This window comes from Dermacentor silvarum, chromosome 1 (genome assembly GCF_013339745.2).
Source record: "Dermacentor silvarum isolate Dsil-2018 chromosome 1, BIME_Dsil_1.4, whole genome shotgun sequence".
NCBI lineage: Eukaryota > Metazoa > Arthropoda > Arachnida > Ixodida > Ixodidae > Dermacentor > Dermacentor silvarum.
The window spans coordinates 8844070-8865273 of record NC_051154.1 but is presented as its reverse complement, the minus strand read 5'-3'; the positions used below and the strand labels follow the sequence as shown (position 1 = coordinate 8865273).

General features: G+C 45.0%; 1 protein-coding gene across 8 annotated transcripts in view; it reads left to right on the top strand.

The window, feature by feature from the left end:
• Window positions 1-18814, top strand: part of LOC119456501 (TGF-beta receptor type-1-like) — a 132315-nt gene extending 113501 nt beyond the window's left edge. For 7 of the 8 annotated variants that reach the window (XM_037718324.2, XM_037718360.2, XM_037718333.2 and 4 more), the window contains 4 exons: window positions 1791-1958; window positions 7872-8153; window positions 16559-16689; window positions 16753-18814. In XM_037718324.2, the coding sequence (XP_037574252.1) occupies window positions 1791-1958; window positions 7872-8153; window positions 16559-16689; window positions 16753-16878 (707 nt within the window). In that variant the 3' untranslated portion in view covers window positions 16879-18814. The remainder of the gene's footprint in view (window positions 1-1790; window positions 1959-7871; window positions 8154-16558; window positions 16690-16752) is intronic. The other variant, XM_049664791.1, reaches the window with a different exon arrangement.
• The last annotated feature ends 2390 nt before the right edge of the window (window positions 18815-21204 follow it).

The following is a 21204-nucleotide window of genomic DNA, read 5'->3' as shown; positions in this document are numbered from 1 at the left end:
GTGCATGTGCAGACTGATCTTGTGGCTTGAGTGATGCTGTTTGCGAGTGGCATGGTCACTCCTCCTCTCGAATTTTTAATTTAACTGCACAAATACCAAGAAAAAGTATGGAAAGACAGCTCCATCGGTATAACATATCATACGAAGGTTGTGGGTTCGGCCCACAATCCCACTTTCATATCTCTTTTTATTTATTCAGAATATGAAACTTAAAGTAAATTTCATTCTCTGCATTTCACTTTAAAAAAAATAGTTAAAGGGACTGTCTACAGTTCTTCAAGGACCTCCTAATTTCTGGCCTAGTACAAAGCCTGCCAGTCGGGGTGTCTAAATGTGCAGTATTCTAGTTTATCTAATTTGTTTACTACGCTTCTTGCATTGAAAGAGACGAAGCAGAGCTGACATGTTTTTGCCATATAGACTCGTGTAAGAGCCGCACTTTTTTTCTCACAATTTTGACGAGGTGCGTCCCTTACACGGGGCCGAACCTCTTGGTCAAAATGGTGCTGGCCCAGCCGGTGAATTGTGCACACCCTAGATCTTGTGCACACCCCGGCTCTCGCCATCTAGTAGCAGCATGCGGAACTACACAGCGCACGTAAATTTGCCGGGGCACCGAACGCGATTGCCTTTCCATTGCAAATTGTTTTCTCCAAATTTTGGGCTGCCAAGCTTGGGGTGCGGCCCTTACACAGGTGCGGCTCTTCCACGAGTCTATACGGTAACTGCTGACTTTGTAAGCACTGCTTTTCAGTTCCCGCCGTTCCTTTTCACAAATAAGATGTGTTGTCCTAAACGAAACATTGGCTGTCAGCTCTTGTCATTCACCAGCAAAACATTCGTTCCAGATTCTCTGTCTGCTTTTGCGTTTTGCCAGAGCAATCTTAGTTTCTGAGCAATCTTAGTTTCTGAACTGTGTCTGCACAGTAGTTGCCTTCTAAATGTATGCGTGATGCCTGCTTGCATTTCTGAGGACTGCTTGTTTTTCTGCGTAGTCTTGAAAATGAGTGATCGGGCGATAAGAAGAAGCCTTTCCAATTCTATGGATACGAGCAACAGACCTGCATGCAATGCCTATTTGGCCCTCGAACAATTTGTTGATGCTGTAACTGCCAATGACAAGATAACTGGCTATCACAACGAGCATCCTCTGGTGCTGATGACGAGTTAACTTGTCGCAAATGTTCGGCAATTTTTGCACGTGTACATGTTCAGTTTCTTGTAATTTTGACAAGAAAGTAATGCACAATGACTTTCAGCATTTTCTTGTTGCATTTCTACAAAATTTTTCAACATTTGTCTCAGAAGTTAAGGGGTTAATCACTTTTGTCCATAATTCTGATTCAGACTCATTGCCACTACCAGGAATACCAAAAAAACTATCTTCCAGGTCTATAAGCTTTGCCTGCTGTGTTTGAAGAAGCTTTTGCACATTTGGAATATCATGAAAAGTGCTGATTTTCTATGAGATTTGAATATCATAGATAAGCAAAAAAAAAAAAAATTTGTCCTGGCATTTTTTTTTTTTTTTTGCAGAGTGTATATTTTGCTTTTCTCATATTGTGTTTTTTTATGCAGAGCTTTTGACCCAGTAATGATGGTCTGAAACCTCATGAGCACGGCTATTATAATGACAAGTGCAGTGTGTTGTGGGAAGTATAGCAAAGTTTTGAGCATATTATGCCATAGAGTCGATAGGGGGCCAGATGGCAAGTTTCAAAGTTGTGAAATGTATTGCTGGTGCAGTATGCACGATTATCTCATGCATTTGTAATTTTGGCATCTCCCAGATAATGGAACCTGGACGCAATTGTGGCTCATCACGGACTACCATGAAAATGGGTCGCTCTTTGACTACTTGATGAGGATTCCAGTGGATACAGCAACAATGTGCAAGATGGCTTACTCCATTGCCAATGGCCTGGCACATTTGCATATGGAGATCCTTGGCACCCAAGGTATGTCAGTATGTTCTCCAAGATGTGAGGCATTACCAAAAGGGGTCCTGAAACACTTTTTGAACATAGTTGCTGATAGGCTTCTGTGCACATAAGAACCAAAGATTATTGAACTGCATGCAGGAGGGAATTTACAATCGAGTCTCAAAAGCAGTGAAAAAGAACGCTTGCTCTCGCTTCTGCACAATGTTTTCGTGCAAACAGCTGGACCCACAAATAGCTATTGCCTCATTTTGTGATCATGAGTACATTCTCAGTAATACTATAATTGCTAATGTTTAGTTCAATAAATGAAACATACAGTACAGACCACTTATAGTGTAACCGCTTACAGTGCTGGGGTGGCTTTATAATAAAGCGCAGTCAGTTTTCTGGCTCCCGTTGACCCTCCCCATAAAAAAACTCCATGTAATGCACACGCCGCTTATTGACACTTTTTGCGGTGATCCCGTGGGCGCTGCCATGTTTGATCACGTGGTGACTCGTCCATTGCTTGCCTCAACTGCCTCTGTTGCCTCCTTGTTTACAATGGAAGTGTATGACGCCGGCACGGTTTAGAAAACCTCTGTTTTCGGAGATATCATAGACGGTGACTAAATGGCTGACACGAAGCTTTGATCACAGCTTCAGAGAACATGCAAAAGCGCTTTCGGAGCTGGTTAAGCTATGTCCAAACGGTGCAAGCAGCGTATATGGTGCTTGTTCTAAAAGCGGGGCTAAATATGTATTCCAAGCTATCCAAGCTTTCCGATTATGAATTCAGTCAGGATTAGTGTGTTTTGCTCTTTGTTCTTTATTCGGCAAATATTTTGAAGCAGTGGCTTGTCAATTTCTGACTCAGTGAAGTTCCTCGGTGCGGCCACTATCTGATTATTTTCTACCTAATCGCTCGCGGGTGTGCTCAGTTCCGATAGATTTGTTCTTGCTGCGTACAAGGCTTGAAACGTAGCTGTTTTGTACATTGTAATACCTTGTAGCAAATATATATTACAGCTAGTAATTCGCTTACTCTTGTAGACCGTCACGAAACATTCAGCTTCGACCATTCGTGCGTCATAGGTGCAATCTGTCATTTATTGTGCGTATACAGTGTGCATGTATTCAAGTGTGCGCCCGTTCACTTATTCTTGATTCGTTGGCGATAGAGTGGGCGTAAGTTTTCCTGCCATTTGGGACAGATGTGTGCAGATAACGTGCGCGAAACTTACTATGACAGGAAGCGGCGCTAACCTTTTTGTCATTGTTTAACGAGTGGTACTCACTCTTGCCGACGTTCTGGGGATGAAGCCCTTTCTTTGGAGGTTAGCGATACAAGGCTGGCGGATGAGCAAATTTCTGTATCCTCGAGGAAAGCCGTACATCACGAAGTGCCGGTAACACGTCCGGACAGTTGCAGCAGCGGTCCGCGAATTCGGCCACACAGATTCATTCTATTACTTAACATGCCAGTCACTATTTTTGCAGCCAACTACTGCACACGTCTTCAATCCACATGATTCAATCTAGCATGATTGGAGCACAGTGTGTTAGCGAAAACTCATTTGCATTTCCGTCAGCTGATCGCACAGAAGCAAGGCAGAAGCAGTAATGGTTTCGCATTCGTGCGCGGTCGCTGAGGAGAGTCATGACGCGCCGCTGTGAGCGCCATCTCGTTTCTCTAAAACAAACTGCTCCGCAAAAAGGGTCAATAGCGCAGCTGCGAGATACGAACAACAGGTTTTAATGCGGCTGCCGGAAAATCCCGCAGGCAAAAGGCGAGGCAGCACCGAGGTGCGCCGATTGACAAAGGCAATGCAGAGGAGGAGACGTGGAATGGGAAAAAATGAATGAAATGCGCTCTGTGCGGTTTCTAGGTGACGGAGAAGCCTTTGCTCCAGCCGCTTGTCAGCAGCTCCGCACCGAACATGTGCACATTGTTGCTCTTTAGTTCATGTTCAGAAAGTCAGTACAGTCGCCAACCGATTTTTTTCTAGCTTGCTTTGCAGTATTACAAGTATTTGCCGTATGTCTCCAGGTCCGTCACCTTGTACTGATTGCCGACAAACTTTAATTTTGTGCGTCTTTGCGCTCTAAACTTCCCCATTCTGTGGCTGCCAGTAAGAAAAAGTAAGCGACAGAGAGTAAACACATCCATCAAATGATCCGCTGCTCCTTTAACGCGTGCACCCTCCAGAACGTAAACAACACGTGCAAAACATTGCACGTCCACCTGGTTAGGCGTTTATTATTTTAATTGATAAATAAAATGTTGAAAATGCTATTATGGCATTGCTGCACTTTTTACGTGATACGATTCTTAAATAATCAGCAAAAAACTGCAAACCAGGGCATTTTTTCTGTTCCACAGAAAACTGGCACTTTCGGTTTCGTAGACGCCGGGTGGGTTTACATTTTGTTATGTATCCTTTGAAAGAAACTGCATAGGAAGATACTTTTTTCAGCAAAATGATGGAGAATAAATTCCTCATCTAACAAAGCGGAAAACAAAAAATTGACATTTTGAAAAAAAATTGCGATTTTGACTTGGCCTCACAGCTTAATGCAATGGGCTGGAGCGCCGCGTTTATATCAATGAATGTGACCAATCGCCAAGCTAGAAAATTGACTTCAACAATTCGTGTTTTCAGACTAGACAACAATAAATTCCTCATTCTGGCTTTGCCTACATTGCTCAGAACGGTATTATAACGCGTTCTTCAAAGCTAAAATCGGAGGCAGCAATACTATCAAACACGCTGCTTGTCTACACAGCGATGCCGACGTTGTGCACAGCTGAACCGTTATACTGTCCGCAGCGCCACTTCTACGTCATGATATGGAGAAGTGGTGAACTACACTCGGTCGGCACACCTACCCATCTAGCCACCATAATTCAGATGTTGGCGCTCGGGACGGCTCACCACGTGCCTGGAGCCACGCCACCCACAGAGACCACTCGGAGCACACGGTGGTCCGCAGCGAAGTGCAGGGGGCTCTGCGAGCTATTGTTTGAGGGGCTTTTCTGCAAGTGGGCTCATCGCGGCACACTGCAGCAGGCGCGGTATCTGCACTATGTAGCAGACACAACTGTGCACTGTTTTCTACGTGCATGCCAGTGCTGGAGTGTGCGCTCATGCTCAGTGTGCTTGTCTGGCCGTGCTACGTGGTGCAGAGAATGGCTTTGTCCTGCACCAGCTTGACCGACGGATAGTAGCTACATCCAAATTGTGCATTTTGAAGCGCCGCCAATAGATCAATATGAAGCGATGTCTGCCCCAAGGTGTTTAGCCAGGAGTGGCCAGTGGTGAGCGTGCACTGGCAATTGTACATGTGGTCTGACTTTAAGTTTCTTATGGATCGAGGCTAGTTGAGTGTTCACAACTCATCAACATTAGCAAGACCCGACGGCTACGACAGCGATAAGCAGTGTGGCCAAAGTTTTAATTCTTATTCGGGTGGCCACAACTGAGCGTGAGCAGACAAAAGCTGGCTTTTTCGAGAAGTGCGTAATTCTTATCGAAATTTTAAACTGAAGATTTTTGCTTCAGCCTGTCTAGTGAGCTGCGTCAATAAAGATCTACAGTCAGCATAAAGAAGTGCGCGTTCGATTTCTACTTTTTTAGGAGCTCTAATGTCATTTTTACATTCATTCGCAACTTTGAACCCATAAAAAGTGGGCTTGCATTCGATTCAGGGACGTGTTAGAATCAGGGAAATCAGCCAAATAAATCAGCTGTGTGTTTCTTGTGTTTTTCCTGTCTCTTACTTAATTCGGCCAATTTCGTCAATCCTGTCAGGGTTGAAGTAACGATAGTCATCTGTACTAAGTTGTTGTTGATGGGGACTGCAGCTCTGATGGGATTTACAGTGCCTGTGACTGTGCACTAAGAAGTTACATGAAGTTACAGTGAGATATCGTTGATACGATTCTGCACAATAAGTTTTTCGGGATGATACGTTTTGTTTCTTTTCCCATAGCCAACGACCCATAGGAGCAATGTATTTTCATACGGTTATTGCGATCGCGTTTTCACCTGAAATAAATAATACGACTGCAGAAGTGGGCTTTTACTGGTATTTGTAAAACTCATAGATTTATATTCATGATTAGCTTAAATAACAATCCAACGACCCATGAACAAACGTGTTAAGCTCCAGCCACACTGAAGTAAAAACGCACGCTGCATGCCGCCGGAGGCAAAACGCTGCTGGTGGCAGTGTGGCGCTCACCGACTGATGGTGCACCACTGCTCAGTTGAGTGAGGAAATTCTTTTTTTTACCTTCTGAAGAACTTTTTATGTTCATTGAAAAGAAGGAAGTTTAGCGCAAAGCTGTTTTAACGTTGCTGAATAAAAGGGCATTGGCTGCGGTTTTTGTGGCTTCGAGTGATGCATAACACGTTATGCGGAGCAGTATAACTCGACGCCACACGAACCTTTGCTATTGAGTTTGTCACCGAGTACGCCTGTTTTCATACCCGCCGTGGTTGCTTAGTGGCTATAGTTGTGAGCTGCTAAGTGCGAGGTTGTGGGATCGAATCCTGGCCATGGCGGCCACATTTTGATGGGGGCGAAATGCAAGAACATCCAGGTACTTAAATTTAGGTGCTCGTTAAAGAACCCCAGGTGGTCAAAATTAATCCGGAATCCCCCACTATGGCGGGTCTCATAATCAGATCGTGGTTTTGGCACGTAAAAGCTTCATAATTTATTAATTTTTTTTCCTATTTTCATACTTTTTGAGCTTGCTTTGGATACTACAATTTTCAGATGATACATTTCATTTTCTGGTTCCCGTGAATCGTATCAATGAGATTCCACTGTATAATTGCATGGCTCATTGATATTACCTACAGCCAAACCTTATCATCACGGTCTTCTACAACGAAATAACTGCTATGGCAAACTAATTTTTGAAAGGCATCGCATTTAGCATTTGTTGTTTCAGTAAAGTATCCGGATATATTCTGTTAGGGCGTGGAACTGACCATATTATTGTTAGAGGCCTCGAACTCGTTGCTCCTAAAATATTTGCACTCTCCTGAGTATGCACAACACAGTTCAGCAAAGTTGCCTAGGCTTCTCTGCTTTTTTTCTCTAAGAACGCACAGTGCAGCCTGGGCTTAGTGCGTGAAATGAGAATGTGCGCCGTGATATTTGACGACTCGCACTCAAGATTCTGGTTTCAGCCTCACTGGCTGTTCGTTCGCACCACGTGCCCTTCTCCTCCACTTCGTCTCTCTTTCTTCCTCGAGCACTCCTTGGGGCGCCCGTTTAAGGGGAGCGTTCGCCGTCTCTGCTGGCTTCCGTACTCCCAGGCAGCCGCACTGTAGCCGGTATTTCGTTTCCCGCTACTGCACTATAAGCGATACGTGTATACATGGAGTGCTATGGGAAAATTAACGGGAGTCTGAAAAGACCGCACTATATCCGGTCCTGCACTATAAGCGGTTACGTTATAAGTGGTCTGTACTGTATTCTAAAGGAGCCGACTGAACCTGGCAAGTGCTTTTACTGAACCGCATCGGCCCAAATATGAAAACAGTCGTTTGAATGGCATGGATGCCGTACTGGGGTTTCGCGCAAATTTGAGATGATGAAACTTCAATATTTATTTTATTTTCTTATAAGCTCATACCGCAAATCCACATTAATCAAATTTTGAAGGAATACTATGTCAGTTTAAAATTGATTTAGCATTTTTTTTGTGTCCCTTCAAGAAAGCAGAGATATATATGTGAAGTGAAATGGTATCCAATAGAACAAACAATTTGACCGAGTTTAGCATTGGGCACTTCTGGTGAGAGTGCATTCTCTTGGGGAGTAGTGTAAAAGTAAAATAATAAACTGAGTGAACCAAGGGAATAGCAACGGTACAGACTGTCAAGTGTCTGGAACAGATACGAGGATGATGCTTAACCTTTGTATCTGCAGGAAAACCAGCCATTGCTCATCGTGACATCAAAAGCAAGAATATTTTGGTGAAGAGCAGCGGGGCGTGTGCCATTGCTGATCTGGGACTGGCTGTGCGTTATGACTCGGCCACCAACTCGGTTGACATCCCACCAAATCCGCGTGTGGGCACCAAGCGCTACCTGGCACCCGAGGTGTTGGATGAAAGCATCAACATGAACCACTTTGACTCGTTCAAGCGTGCTGACATTTATGCCCTGGGATTGGTACTTTGGGAGATTGCCCGTCGCTGCAACATTGGAGGTGGGTCAGCCACATTTCGTCTGGTTCTATGAAATGCTGCATGTAGAATTGAATTGACTTGAATTGAATTAGTCTCAACTATTGAGACCTGGCACACATATATGTCATCCTATCCCAACCATATCTAGTTAGCTCTTGTCAGCCGACTATGCTTGCAAATTGCCTGATCTCACCACCTCGTTCTCTGCCGTCCTCAAATGCATTTCCCTTCTTTTGGCAATCTTGTGGGAAGGATAAATCTGTTCTTTTTACTCTAATGTGGTACTCTACTTTAATACAGTCGAACAGGGGTTCTCAAGCGTGTTGGTCCTAGGGAACCCTGCTAAACTCCATGAAGTGCCAAGGAACTCTCACCCTTCACTAGAGAGGCTAGGCTTAGCGTCCAACATGTTTAGGGCCAACAGTGGTGTTCGGCAGGTTTCTTTGATGGCGATGTGCAACACACATGGTCCAAACTGGGTGCAATCGTTATGAGTAAAGAGAAGACAGCATCGCAACCAAGACATGCCGAGAAAGAATGGCAGTTTTCAGTACTTATTGCACAGGTACACTTAATTATAACATTTTATCACAAGAGGACCTTGCGTACAGTGAAACCTCATTAATTCGGATTTCACGGGACCGAAATAAAAATGTCCAAATTAACCGAATGTCGAATTATTGAGGTTATCAATAAAACAATAAAATGTTTACTACGTCAACACACTTTTGTTTATTGAATGAATCGGCAAATTATGTTTATATTTTGCACAAGAGCAGTGCGGAAGCTGCAATTCTCGTTATCTTGTGACCGATTATATAGCACTTGCAGCGAGGCCGCGGCGCGCGTCTTTATCTGAGAGACGCTTTTCACTAAAACTCGCACATGCTGATTATTTTGCCGCCCGTGAGCTGGGTGGCAAACAACAAATCGGGCGCGCCCGTCAACAAATCCATCCAGCACGATGTAGCCGGTGCGCTTGATCTTCGGCATCTTTGCACTGAATCAAAGCGAAACTACTGTTTGCTGCAACCACTATGGACGAAACCGTGGCCGCTATAGCCGCGATCATGGACGGCGACTACGCAGTTGTCGCCATACATGTTCAAGTCTACGCAGTTGTGAAGGCACACGGCCAATGCACGCACCGAGTCAAAATGAAACTACTGTGCTGCAACCGTGGTGGCTATCGACGTGATCATGGGGTCGTAGTCTGAAACGTTCCCACTTTGGCGATATTTCTTTTTCGCTTTCAGGCGCGCGCTGATTGGCTGGTTGAGCAAAATTGAATGACGTCGGGCTCCACCAGCCAATCAGTTCATCCAATTTTGCTAAAACAGCCAATCATCGTGTGCCTGAAAGCAAAAAAAAAAAGAAAAAAATATCGCCGACGTGGAACGTTTCAGAATACGGCCCATGGATGGCGACTACACACTTATGAAGGCACGCGGCCAGCCGCCAACGCGTTGTTATGCACGGCGATAATCGCAAGAATACAGGCTTTAACTTTTAAGGGCTCATTTAACAAAACAAAAAATATGTTCCAAAATTGCCAAATTTTTATGACGCGAAACGCTTCAGTAATATGATCAAAACAAAAAAAAATATATTTGCAAAAACTTTTTTCGGCAGGTAATAATAATTCCTCGCTCCATCATGTATTACCCTATAATATACGGGGCATTTGAGGTGTATTCTGAAATAAATTTCTGCAACTCTAGAAAGTAAGGGTTGGAATTGAATTGCCACGCAGAACATGCACTATTCCTCGTTAGTTCGAATTTTCGAGGGTCGCGTTGTCAACAAAGTGCAGCATTCTCATGATGAGTTGGAACCGGTTTCTGGGCATTATCTCGCCAAAAGCAGGAGTCTCAATCAGCCGGTTTCTCGACCAGTACATCCTTTCATTTGGTTTCTGTACAATTCCCTGCAGCAACAAGAGGCTGAGAAACAGGAAGTTCTCTCGCGTAAGTGCAGACCATTTTCGGAACGGAGAATGTTGGCTCAGGTTACTCGAATTCAATAGCTGAGAGGCGTACCGGTTTGTCTCGACTACGATAACATCAATTAGTTCATCATCAAAGTAAGCCTCAAAAAGCTCAAGTGCTTGAGGAGGGGGAGAGCTCACTGTGATCGTCACTCCCGGAGAACCCTTGAATTCAAACCGTGGAGGTCTGGCTGGGATGGTTCGGGGTCTATCCGGTACCATTTGTGGGCGCTGGCCATTGTATCATCACTGCTTTCTTCCGCTTCAGAGTCGCCGTCCGTAAAATCGTCATCACTATCTTCTTCACTTGAAGAATCAAACATGACAACCACATCCTCATCACTCGCGCTTTCATCATGTGAGGGAGAAAGATTTCCCACGCGAGTACGTCGCGCGGATGTGGCCATGTTTGTTTATAACGCGCGGGAAACACAAGGCATGCATTCCGCCAACTATTGCGCAAACGCTCATTCAACAAAATCGCCAATGACGGAACCCGTGCTGCCATGTATGTTGTAAATAGAAAAGCACCATTTGTCGAGCTGGGCTCGTCAAAAACCGCTATGACGTGCGGGAAACACAAGGCGCGCATTCCGCCAACTAGTGCGCTAACGCTCATTCAACAAAAATGCCAATTACGGCACCCGTGCTGCCATCTATGTTGTAAAAAGAAAAGCACCATTTGACGAGCCCAGCTCATCAAAAGCCTCTTGGAACATTGCGGAAGACCCATGACGACCACAGGTCGTCATAAGCAAAAAAGTGGCGACTGCTCATGACGAGCTTAGGTCGTCATAAGCCCTTAAGGGGTTAAGGGCCCAATTAGGCACGAAGCGTTCCGGCGTTGCTGTCAGGCACGTTTCACGTACGATTTCCGCTCATGACAAATGGTGATGCGGATTGCGCTGCTTTGTTTCGATTGGACGCTAGCGACGTTTTTGCTCTTTTGCATCGCGCATTTGCAGTGCTCCGTGCATTTATCTTTGTAATCCTCCGACGTATAGATCAAGGTGCACGCTATTGGCCCCTATATACAAAGGGGAGAAATGCGCATGGTGGTAAGTTAGGGCCTCCGAGATTTAAGTGCAAAAGCTTAGCCATGCTGCCCGTTTTCGGAGGCTGGGTGGCTACAAGCTGCTGGCGGACTTAGGCCACATGGCGAGCACAGAACCAGGGAAAATTTATCAGTGGCTCGCGGAGCCCCGAGGAGGGGCCTGCGGAACCCTTGCGTTCCGCGGAACTCACTTTGAGAACCCGTGCAGTAGAACATCATTTTTAGTTTCTTATGGGAGCATGGAAAAAGAACGCATGATGCGGGAAAACTTAACATCTAATAACAATTTTGCAGGGGAGATACACAAACAGGACTGATGTTTTAGAGCATAAGAACTGGAAAAACGTAACCAACAGGAATGTATCAACGAGGTTACACTCCGATTACAGTAAAATCTCAGTGATACAAATCTCGCGGGGTCGCGTGAAATATTCGTATCACCCGAAATTCGTATCATCAGAACACACAAAATCAAGAAAAAATGAATTTATTTTTTACCAGAAAAGATTTCTAATAGTGGAACCCCATTGATACCTTCCTCGCTGCTGCATTTTCCCGGCTGCTACGTTGCGTTTTTGCGGTCCCGACCTAAATCCCATTGACTTCCATGTATTAAGTTCCCCGAGATATGTCGCCAATCTGTAATGTTCCTGCATCTTGCGTTGCGCTTGAATGTGGCGTAAATTCACGTAAATTTAGCGGTGCAGCCAGCTTGTATGTTGTCACAAGCGACCGGCACGTTGCAGATACAACGCAGCCGCGCGGGTGCCGTATCTTGAAAGCGATCCGCAAAGTGCGCGCCCACGCGGACCTCATCGTCAAAACGATCTGCGATGTTGACAAAGTGCACCTAGTGCCAGTAGCTTCGTATGTGCTGTGCTTTCGACGTTTATTGCGTTGAAGTGAGAGACAGCGCAAAGGTCAATTCGTTTGCTGCTGCTTTTGCGCTTCCTCATGCCAGCGTTTCAATAGCGAGTGTCCGCAGTCATTGAGCAAGATATGTTCATGTTTACATGTGCGGCGTGACACCGTGCTTGTCTATTTAGCTAGTAAGCGAATGTTTACAACTTTATACGGCCCATTAAACTACTATCCTTGCTTCGTATATAGCTCTCTAGTAATTTGCTATTGCAATTGATGCTTCCCCTTTCGGGCGGAACCGCGACTTTTTTTTTTTTTTTTATCAGCACCCACTTCTGAGCTTATTGCTTGACAGCAAGTGCGATGAGTGACGACTGGCAAGGGCTCAAATGCCTTCGAGTTTATGGTCATTTGATGCGGTATAATAAGGCACAAGCTGGGGAGGACAGCTAGTGGAAATTTTTCAAGGTAACATGACCGAAATGCTCAATGTTTTAGTATAATGGCACACTAGTCCAGTTTTGTAACACTAACAATGTAATTGCAATGTTGCAACATATCAGATTAACCCAACTTGCTAATAAATGCACGCACGTATTATTATTCGATATTCAATTCAATATTCGAAGCTTAAGTATTTGTATTTGAAGATTTTGATATTTACACACCCTTAAAAAAAAGAAAGAAAAAAAAATGCACTTTTTTTTGGAGGTCAGGTAGGCTTGACTCATTCCCAGTTCTGGGACACGCTCCCGGAACTACAGAAGCAATCTGCACAAGATAAGAAAAAAATAAGAGACTTGCCAATTTTATTAGTCGAACAGAAAAACCTTTGACTCCCTTCCCCCGCCTCGTCACTACAAGGGGTCTCCCATCGCTTCCACTGGTTCACAAGGGCTCCCTGACACATTCATCTGGGTTTACCTGTCAGAACATGCGAATTTGTGAGGCTGCCGTGTGGCATGATCTTGGGCATTCTACTGTAGTAGTCGCCGAATTCAGGTGCTGAAAGTTGCGTCACTTGTTACAGCTTGTCTCGTCAATAAAGTAACTGGTCACATGTAATTGGTTACATGTCGTCTAGTTATTGGTTACAAGTCTAGCCTGTGCGCATGATCTGGGGCCCGATCACTGATGAGCGAAAAACTTACTGCTGCTCCTGCCTTGGCGGCCTAACCAGCGCTGTTTAGTGCCTCGTCATTGGCTTAGGCTTAGTGCCGCGTCAATGAAAATTTATTCACAGTGGTCGTACAGCTATCAGGAAGCAGTATGACCACTGCGAATATGTTTGACTAATCAAGTAGTTGCAGAAATGAGTCATCATCGTCATCATCAGTTTATTGTTATGTCCACTGTAGGACGAAGGCCCCTCCCAGTGATCTCCAGTTACACCTGTCTTGCCCTAGCCGATTCTAACTTGTGCCTGCAAATTTTCCAATTTCATCACCCTGCCTAATTTTCTGCCAGCTTCAACTGGGCACCCATCCTGTAACTCTAATGGTCCACCAGCTATCTGCCCTGTGCATTACATAGCCTGCCCGGCTCCATTTTTAAAGCAAAGCTTTCTTTCCATCTTCCTTCGACTTTTCCACTGCTGCTGCGGTTGCTGCCTTGCATGCTGCGTCGGGGAGGTAGTTCAAAGAGGGAGCATGGCAGAGAGAAAAGGCGATGCGAGAAACTTGTTTAGGCCTTGCCATTGCACCGGAACAATGCCCTCGGGAGCTCCCTGGGCATCGCCACGATATCCTCTCAACTGATAGAATTATCTGTGACCCCCCTCAAAAGCATTGCCGAAACTGCAGCACTTTCTACTAATGTACAACAGTCCGGAGGGGAGATAGAATGGTAGAGAGGAGGCAGAGAATGGGTAGAACTGATGCTGTCACGAGACAAGTGAATAACAGCTTTGCCGCTCTTTGCTCGCATTCATGGGAGGAAGGCGGGAGAGGGAAAAGGTGACATACGAAGGCAAGGAAATGCTACTACTAGACACGGTAGCATTGCGGACAAGCTGAATAAATTCAAATTCAAGGTACGCTATGGTACGTTGCTACTATTTCTGAAAAATAAAGCCCGTGCAGATTTGTTAAGCAGACAATGGATGACACTACGGAAGCTGCCGCACATCAAATCAACACTTCCGTGCCCGCTGCGGTAGTTTTGTGGCAGTGGCGTTGCTCGAGGTCACGGGTTCGATCCCATTTCGACGGGGGTGAAATGCAAAAACGCTAGTGTACTCAGATGCATGTTAAAGAATCACAGGTGATCAAAATTAGAACGGAGTCTCCCCCTGCCTCATAATTAGTTTGTGGGCTTGGCATGTAAAATCCCATAAGTTAATTAATGTTTCACCCTTTGAGGGTCAAGTTTTTTCGCCAAATGCGACCCCCCAGGGTCGAATTTCTTTATTGAGAATTTAAAATCTTCAGACTGACCTATTTCGAAAAAACATTTACCGTGATGTTTTTAAAGTGACCATAAAGTGACAAAAATTATTTTCTGTAGGTAAACATGCATTTTTTATTCATTAATACAGATGGGCTTCCGTAAATACTTGCACTGAAATAGATATATTTTGATTCGGGGGGGGGGGGGGGCACTTGGGTAGTAGTCGGCATTGGAGGAATTGCTGCCCGACTCGGTTGCAGCAGAACAACCAGTGCACATGCCCATAGCATAATTGCACCGTGTATGTGACGGCACTCAAGAAAAGTCGATGGTTGTGTGCCTGTCAGAAAAACCAGACAAGTCAGACAATTGCAGTAATGCTTCGTTCCGTCGCCAACGAGGGGCAGTCGGTTTTCATGAGCCGAGTCTCTACAAAAGAAGTGCAGGCATGGCAGCATCGTTTGTATATACCAGTGCTCGCCTGTGAACAGATGTAATCGCAAGCAACAGATGAGTGAGCATCTAGCGGTGACCCTTTGAGGGATTAGTAACCAGATAGACATCAGTTTTTAGAAGTGCAAAGAACGGAAACAGCCCGCGAGACGAAACCAAAACTAACTGCTGTGCACCCTCGCACGCACATCCACGCGAGCGGTGAACGGAAACAGCCTGCGAGACGAAACCAAAACTAACCGCTGTGCACCCTCGCATACACATCCACGCGAGCAGTGGCTGAAATGCAAGCGTAAAAAAAAAGTGGAATGAAAGCCAACCGACTACAGTGCAAAAGAAATATCATTGTATAGCAGCACTTGCTGGGCAAGAAATAGTTGAAAATTTCGTTTTTTTAATATAGAGATGGCATCATTTGGGACTTGTTCGCGGCGTCGTATATTTACGGCATTGACCCTCAAAGGGTTAACACATCTGCCATGATGTGTTGCGTCGTATGAGGCATTGGCAGTGCTAACCTTCTCGCCAGCTATGAACAATGGTGCACCAGAACACCTCAAGTAAATGCGCCTCGCTGTGTGTTCTATGTACTACGTAGACAAATGCAAGTGGTCAACGCAAGTACCGTTTAACATCAACTCACCACTCTACTGTTGCACTAAATGCTGATGAACTCAAACATTCGCCGTAAAGGTCACCGCCAATTATCGTCAATCAACACAAGCAGCACAGCAAGCTTCGCTTACATTGATTCCCACAGTGCATGGGATCCGCATAATTTGTTTTCTCTTAATGTCAACTAGAATATTGGCTATCGTCGTTTGCTTTCCGATACATGCCGCTTTTTTCCTCTCTTTTAACGTTATGCCTAACATTTTTCGTTCCATCGCTCTTTGTGCAATTCTTAACTTGTTCTTGAGCTTCTTTGTTAACCTCCAAGTTCCTGCCCCATATGTTAGCATTGGTAGAATACAATGATTGTGCACTTTTCAATGACAGTGGTAAGATTCCAGTCAAGATTTGGTAATGCTTGCCGTATGCATTCCAATGCCTTTTTATTCTTCTATAAATTTTCTTCTCATGATCAGAGTCCTCTGTGAGTAAAATTGACCTAGATGAACCTACAATAATGCATGCAAAAAGTAATTTATCAATTACAAGATTAAAGAACATTGTAATTGATGACAAGTAAATAATTATGTACAAGTGTGGTGGTCTCTTTGTTCCTTGGTATAGAGAAGAACATAGGTAAACTATTCTAAGCCTTGTACCAGCTCTCCAGTATTTTAATAATCTCGCAGGAGTGTCTAGCAGGTCGTCGATCAGCACTGTGTCACGAAGCACACCTGTGAAAGTAGCGAGGTCAGGCACAACCTGGTGCCTGTGCATCATCTGCTTGGCTGTTCCGATGAATCCGGCATAGCTGTTTACCAGCACATATGCAGCTGCTGATTGCAACCATTGTATGTAGAACGTGAAGCTTACTGAACAGCACATACTTGGACAAGAGTAGGCTCACTACACATGCATCTGCTGTCGCTACTTTCGTAGCTGCGCTCTGTGACACGACACTCCTGTGGGATCATTGACCTCTTGGAGAGCTTTTCTGTGCACTTGCAAGTACTATGTTGGGAGAAAGACTGTTGTTGCATGTAGTAGTGACATGCGGTGCCTGCGTGCAGGCATCTATGAAGACTACCAGCTGCCCTACTATGACCTGGTGCCAGCTGACCCAACTATTGAGGAGATGCGCAAGGTGGTTTGCACAGATCGGCAGAGGCCGGCTCTCCCTAACCGCTGGCAGTCATGTGAGGTGAGTAAGAGCGTTGCTATAGCAACGGCACTTGAGGTGGTGCATGATGCCCTTCCTGTCCAGGCGCTGCGGGTCATGTCCAAGATCATGAAGGAGTGCTGGTACCATAATTCGGCTGCCCGGCTTACGGCTCTTCGCATCAAGAAGACCATTGCCAACCTTGGAGCTCAGGAGGACCTGAAAATCTGAAGGAGGAGGACCACAGACCGTTTCTTTCCTGTGCCTTTTGCCACTCCACGCCAGGGGTGACGTTCTTCGACAGTGTCTCCTGCCCTCCCTTTTTGGCATCTTGTTGTTGTGTGAGCCAGAGACATCAAAATACAGCCTTTTGAGGCTTGGCTCAGTGAGTGGTGACAATGTGACTGATGGATAGCCGCTGCTGGTTTTAAAAGTGTCTGCATGTTGTGAGTTTTCATTTTTTAGCCTCAAGTAATTTAAGTTGCACGTGATAGTTGGCATCATCCCATTGGAACTGCTCAGTTTTTGTGTGTGGGATCAAGGCACATGTACCAGTGTTTGTGAGCAAACAGCACTGTTTTCCTGGAGCTCATGGTGCTTCTGTGGGCAATTGATGGGGGAACTGGTTTGTTCCTTCTTGCCTGGTGGCTGCATGTTGGCTTCTCATGAAATACTCCTGTTTGTGATGACAGCAGCTGGGTTGCACCAGCTAAGCCGCTGGGTAGGTGAGTGCATTTGCGCCCCTATATTTCTACCTGGCCATTGTGCAGGGCATTGCTGCCCAAGCCACATAGCAGTGTTATTCGCTGTGTCATGGTAAATTCATTATCAATATCTTGGCTCGAATTCCATGGGCAAGATTTTAGGTACTAATTTTTTACCAATGAAAAGTTAGTGCTAACTTATTTTAAGTTGGAGGAGTACTGACAAAAAAATTTGGTGTCCGGCTTTTCTTGCTTTTTTGGGTAGCTGTCAACTCCATAGTTACGGAACGAAGCCTCGATTTCTAGAGAGCGTCACAAATGAAAACTGCAGCACTTTTAGTATGGCCCGTCCAAAATGCTCTTTAAGTGCAGCCTGGTCTCCTACCTGAAAAAGGTTACTTAAGTCGCCAAAAGTCGATGTGGCGAGACGGGGTGGTTGAAGGCCATAGAATGACTGTGTCGCCGAAAGCTGTTAAACTGGCCGTGCCGGGTTGTTCGCTTCTCTTAGAAACGCAGAGGGACACACTTCCCTCTTGTCCCATGGAGTGCTGAAAGGACTCTGCTTTAGCCACCACGGCCAGTGTGTATGTAGTGTCTGGTACCACGAGACCGCCCCAACATGTTAACGCGATAGCATTAAGGGCCCCTTGTCGCAAAAAAATGTGGTGTCTGCACCAATCGTCTTTGGCGAAAAATCATTCCGAACCACATTCACGCGAGCCTTCCGCGTGGTGCAGAGGGGTTAGTGAAGTAACTGAATTTCTTAAAAGTAAAATGCGTCGGAAAAATCGTAAAGTACGACTTAACCACAACCTACAGACATGATAGCGTCAGATTGTAATTTGAATATACGATAAAACATAATTCTGTTATGGTGGAAACTCAAACACAAGCCCCTTTTCCAGCATTTCTACCATTCATACAGCAGTGTGCCTCGATCGGTTCCTTGCAACAACGCCATTTAGATGGCGCTCGCCTCCTCGGCAGCGGCGTGCAGAGGCGAAGGAGGAGAAAAAAGAAAGCTGCAGTTGCTGGCAAGTGGGACAAGCAGTCGGGGATCTTTGTATGCTATTTTCACTAGTTTCACGATTTCACTATTAAAGGTGAAATTTAAGCGTCCTCCAAATTTTTTTCGGTCATAAAATGGGTGACGGTGAATTGACGTGATGCATGACGAAATGGGTGAGCAGTGTGTTTTCGGACAAAAAACTGGAGCCACGCTGCTCTTGGCATGCATTTTGAAATGGTCGTAATAAAAGGTAATGTAATTGATTATTTCTTAAAGGCTCTCGGGGAATCAAGACTGCATAACATAGGGCTATCCAGTAAAGTAATAAAAACGGGACAAACATTTTCTGCAGTACTCCTTTAAGCCTTTACAGGTAGCATTGTTGTAGGATCACTTGTTAAAAGTTCTTATTCTTGATGTGCATTTTGCTATTAAAGGGATGCTGAAGAAAAAATTGACAGTTGTGTTGGAATGCATTGAACTAGTACAGCCTTTGTTAAGATGTGACCTGCTCACCTCGTGGGTGGGTCCTGTTGCATTTTCAGCATTGTGGTTAGCCAGAATAATGCTCCCAAGTCAACACTTGGCAAGTGTACAGCCTCCCTTCTGCACTTTTAGCTATATCACTATGATATGCTCGTACGTCGTCCTGAAGGGAACATTGCATTAGACGACTCTTGCACAGGAGAGTGCTTAGTGCACTTGAGGGTACATACTTCTGCCGGTCTCGCTGATTATCGCCGCTTAAAGGCGCTAAAATGACGCGTGATGGACGCTCGCACGATATAGCTAAAATTGCGGGAGGCTGTACATTTAGGTAAAGGCTGTGCATACAGCATGGTCCATTGTCAAAGGGAACACAAGCATTTAAGGGGCTTTTGGTATCAGTGAAGGCTGTGTGCAGGGATGAACCAGAATCACAAGTTGTTTGCTGCAGGGAGAGATTTGCTCAGGCACTGACATCTTCCCTTCAACTGTGGCCCTTATGGGGGCAAGTAAGTGCTCTACATAAGGCCTGCAACTTGCCAACACACATTTAAGGTTGCACATCTCTCCCATTCACCACCGAGGTGCCACTGTCTATTCACTCGATGGTTGATGTCATGCAAACTAGCTTCCCACATAATGCTGTCTGTAATAGCTTAGGCCGGTCTATGCACAAATGTTTTCATTAACAGTGTGCTAGCACTTGGTCTTATGTGTAAAAAACAAAAACAGAAAGAGCAAACCCAAGTATGATTGCTTATTAAAGCAGTGATGCACTTATAGCTTGGTGTGAAAGGGAGGAAAGAGGAGGGGCAAGTGTGAAGAGTCTTGGGCAATGCAGCTTACATGCAGTACAGGTGTTGCATAGTGCACAGGATGACCATGCATCACCACCAGAACAGCAATGAACATGTCAAAATGAGCTGGTCCTTGCCAGAGACATTGGAGGGCACTCTGTCAAAGTGACTAGGAGGTGATCTTAGGGGGGAAGGACTAATTTGAATTGCTCTTTTAACATAGTGCACTGTGATAATATTTTTGTGAGAAAGCAATTATTGATAACCTTCTTGGATTCAGAAAAACAATTATTTCAGCGACCCTTTCGAAAAGTGTATTGTAGACCAGCTTCTATCCTTGCTCAAGATTATCTGTAAGCGGGCACTGGTACTTAATGAAGGCAGCCCGACACTGTATTGCCAACACTGCTTGCATTTCAACCAGCTTTCATGTGGTGCATATGTCAAACCTGTGGGCAGTGCCCAGCATAGCTATTGTGGCATGGCAGTGATGAATGAATTTATTTCTCCTGTTTACATACAGAAAAGAGATCGCATAAGACATAAAGTTTAGTAGATTTCATTAATGTTTCAGGTTGGTGGCAGTGACTACGATGGTGATTGCAACTGTGCAGCAGTAGGTGTTCTATCACTCGCACAATGATATAAGCTGTGGCATTTGTTCTTTTGTCAACTGTAGGACTGGTTGTTTGACAAGTCTGGCAGTGCCACAATGCCTGTGCAAGACTACAACTAAGCTTGGCTGCAACGTTAAGTGAGTAGCTCTAATGAAGCCTGATTATCACTGTCCCTCTTGTAGCACAGTTTGAATGCCATCTTACACAAGCTTTCTAGCACTTCTAAAGGACTATAGCTGAATGTGCCATTATTTTTAGCAGTCCGTGAGATTTCTACGCATGTTTGCCCATCTTCTCAGTGTGTGCTGTGCCAGTGTGTGCTGTGCCTCTGTGTTTGTGCTCGCCTGCCTTGGCTGCACTCAGCCTTGTTGTTTTGTGGTCTTGTTAGCTGTTTAAGGAAGGTATGAATATCCTTGTGTGTTATCTTAGACTGGGCACATGCAAGCTCGTTGAACATGGCTGGCCGTTGGCATTCACTTACAGCAGGCACATGCTGGCAGAGCATTGAAGCACTTAACAACCCAGGATTTGTGTCACTGCTACACACCACTCTTGACAGCTGTGGTTGTTACATTGTGCAACATTGCAAGTCCTGAAAGCTATACAGATTTCGCTACCTCTGTTTTGTTGTTCCCCCTGGTTAAGTCGCTGATGCATTGGAATATGAGTATAGTACTTTCCTAGTCACTGAGGTCAGCATTGTGTAAACTGGATCTGGTTTGTACAGTTGCTATTTACAGTTGTGAGGCTAGTGTAATGAACTGTTTGGTGCAAGTTAGTACTGTAAGGAATTTGACGCTGGGGTTGTGCTAAATTGTTGGTTGCAAGCAGCACTCCCAACTGCAAAAGGTTTTGGAGCATGAGAGTGAGAAAAAAAGTGAAATTTCATCACAGCCACTACGTCGACTTTCAATATGAAAAGTGCATTGGATGCTTCTCAGTAA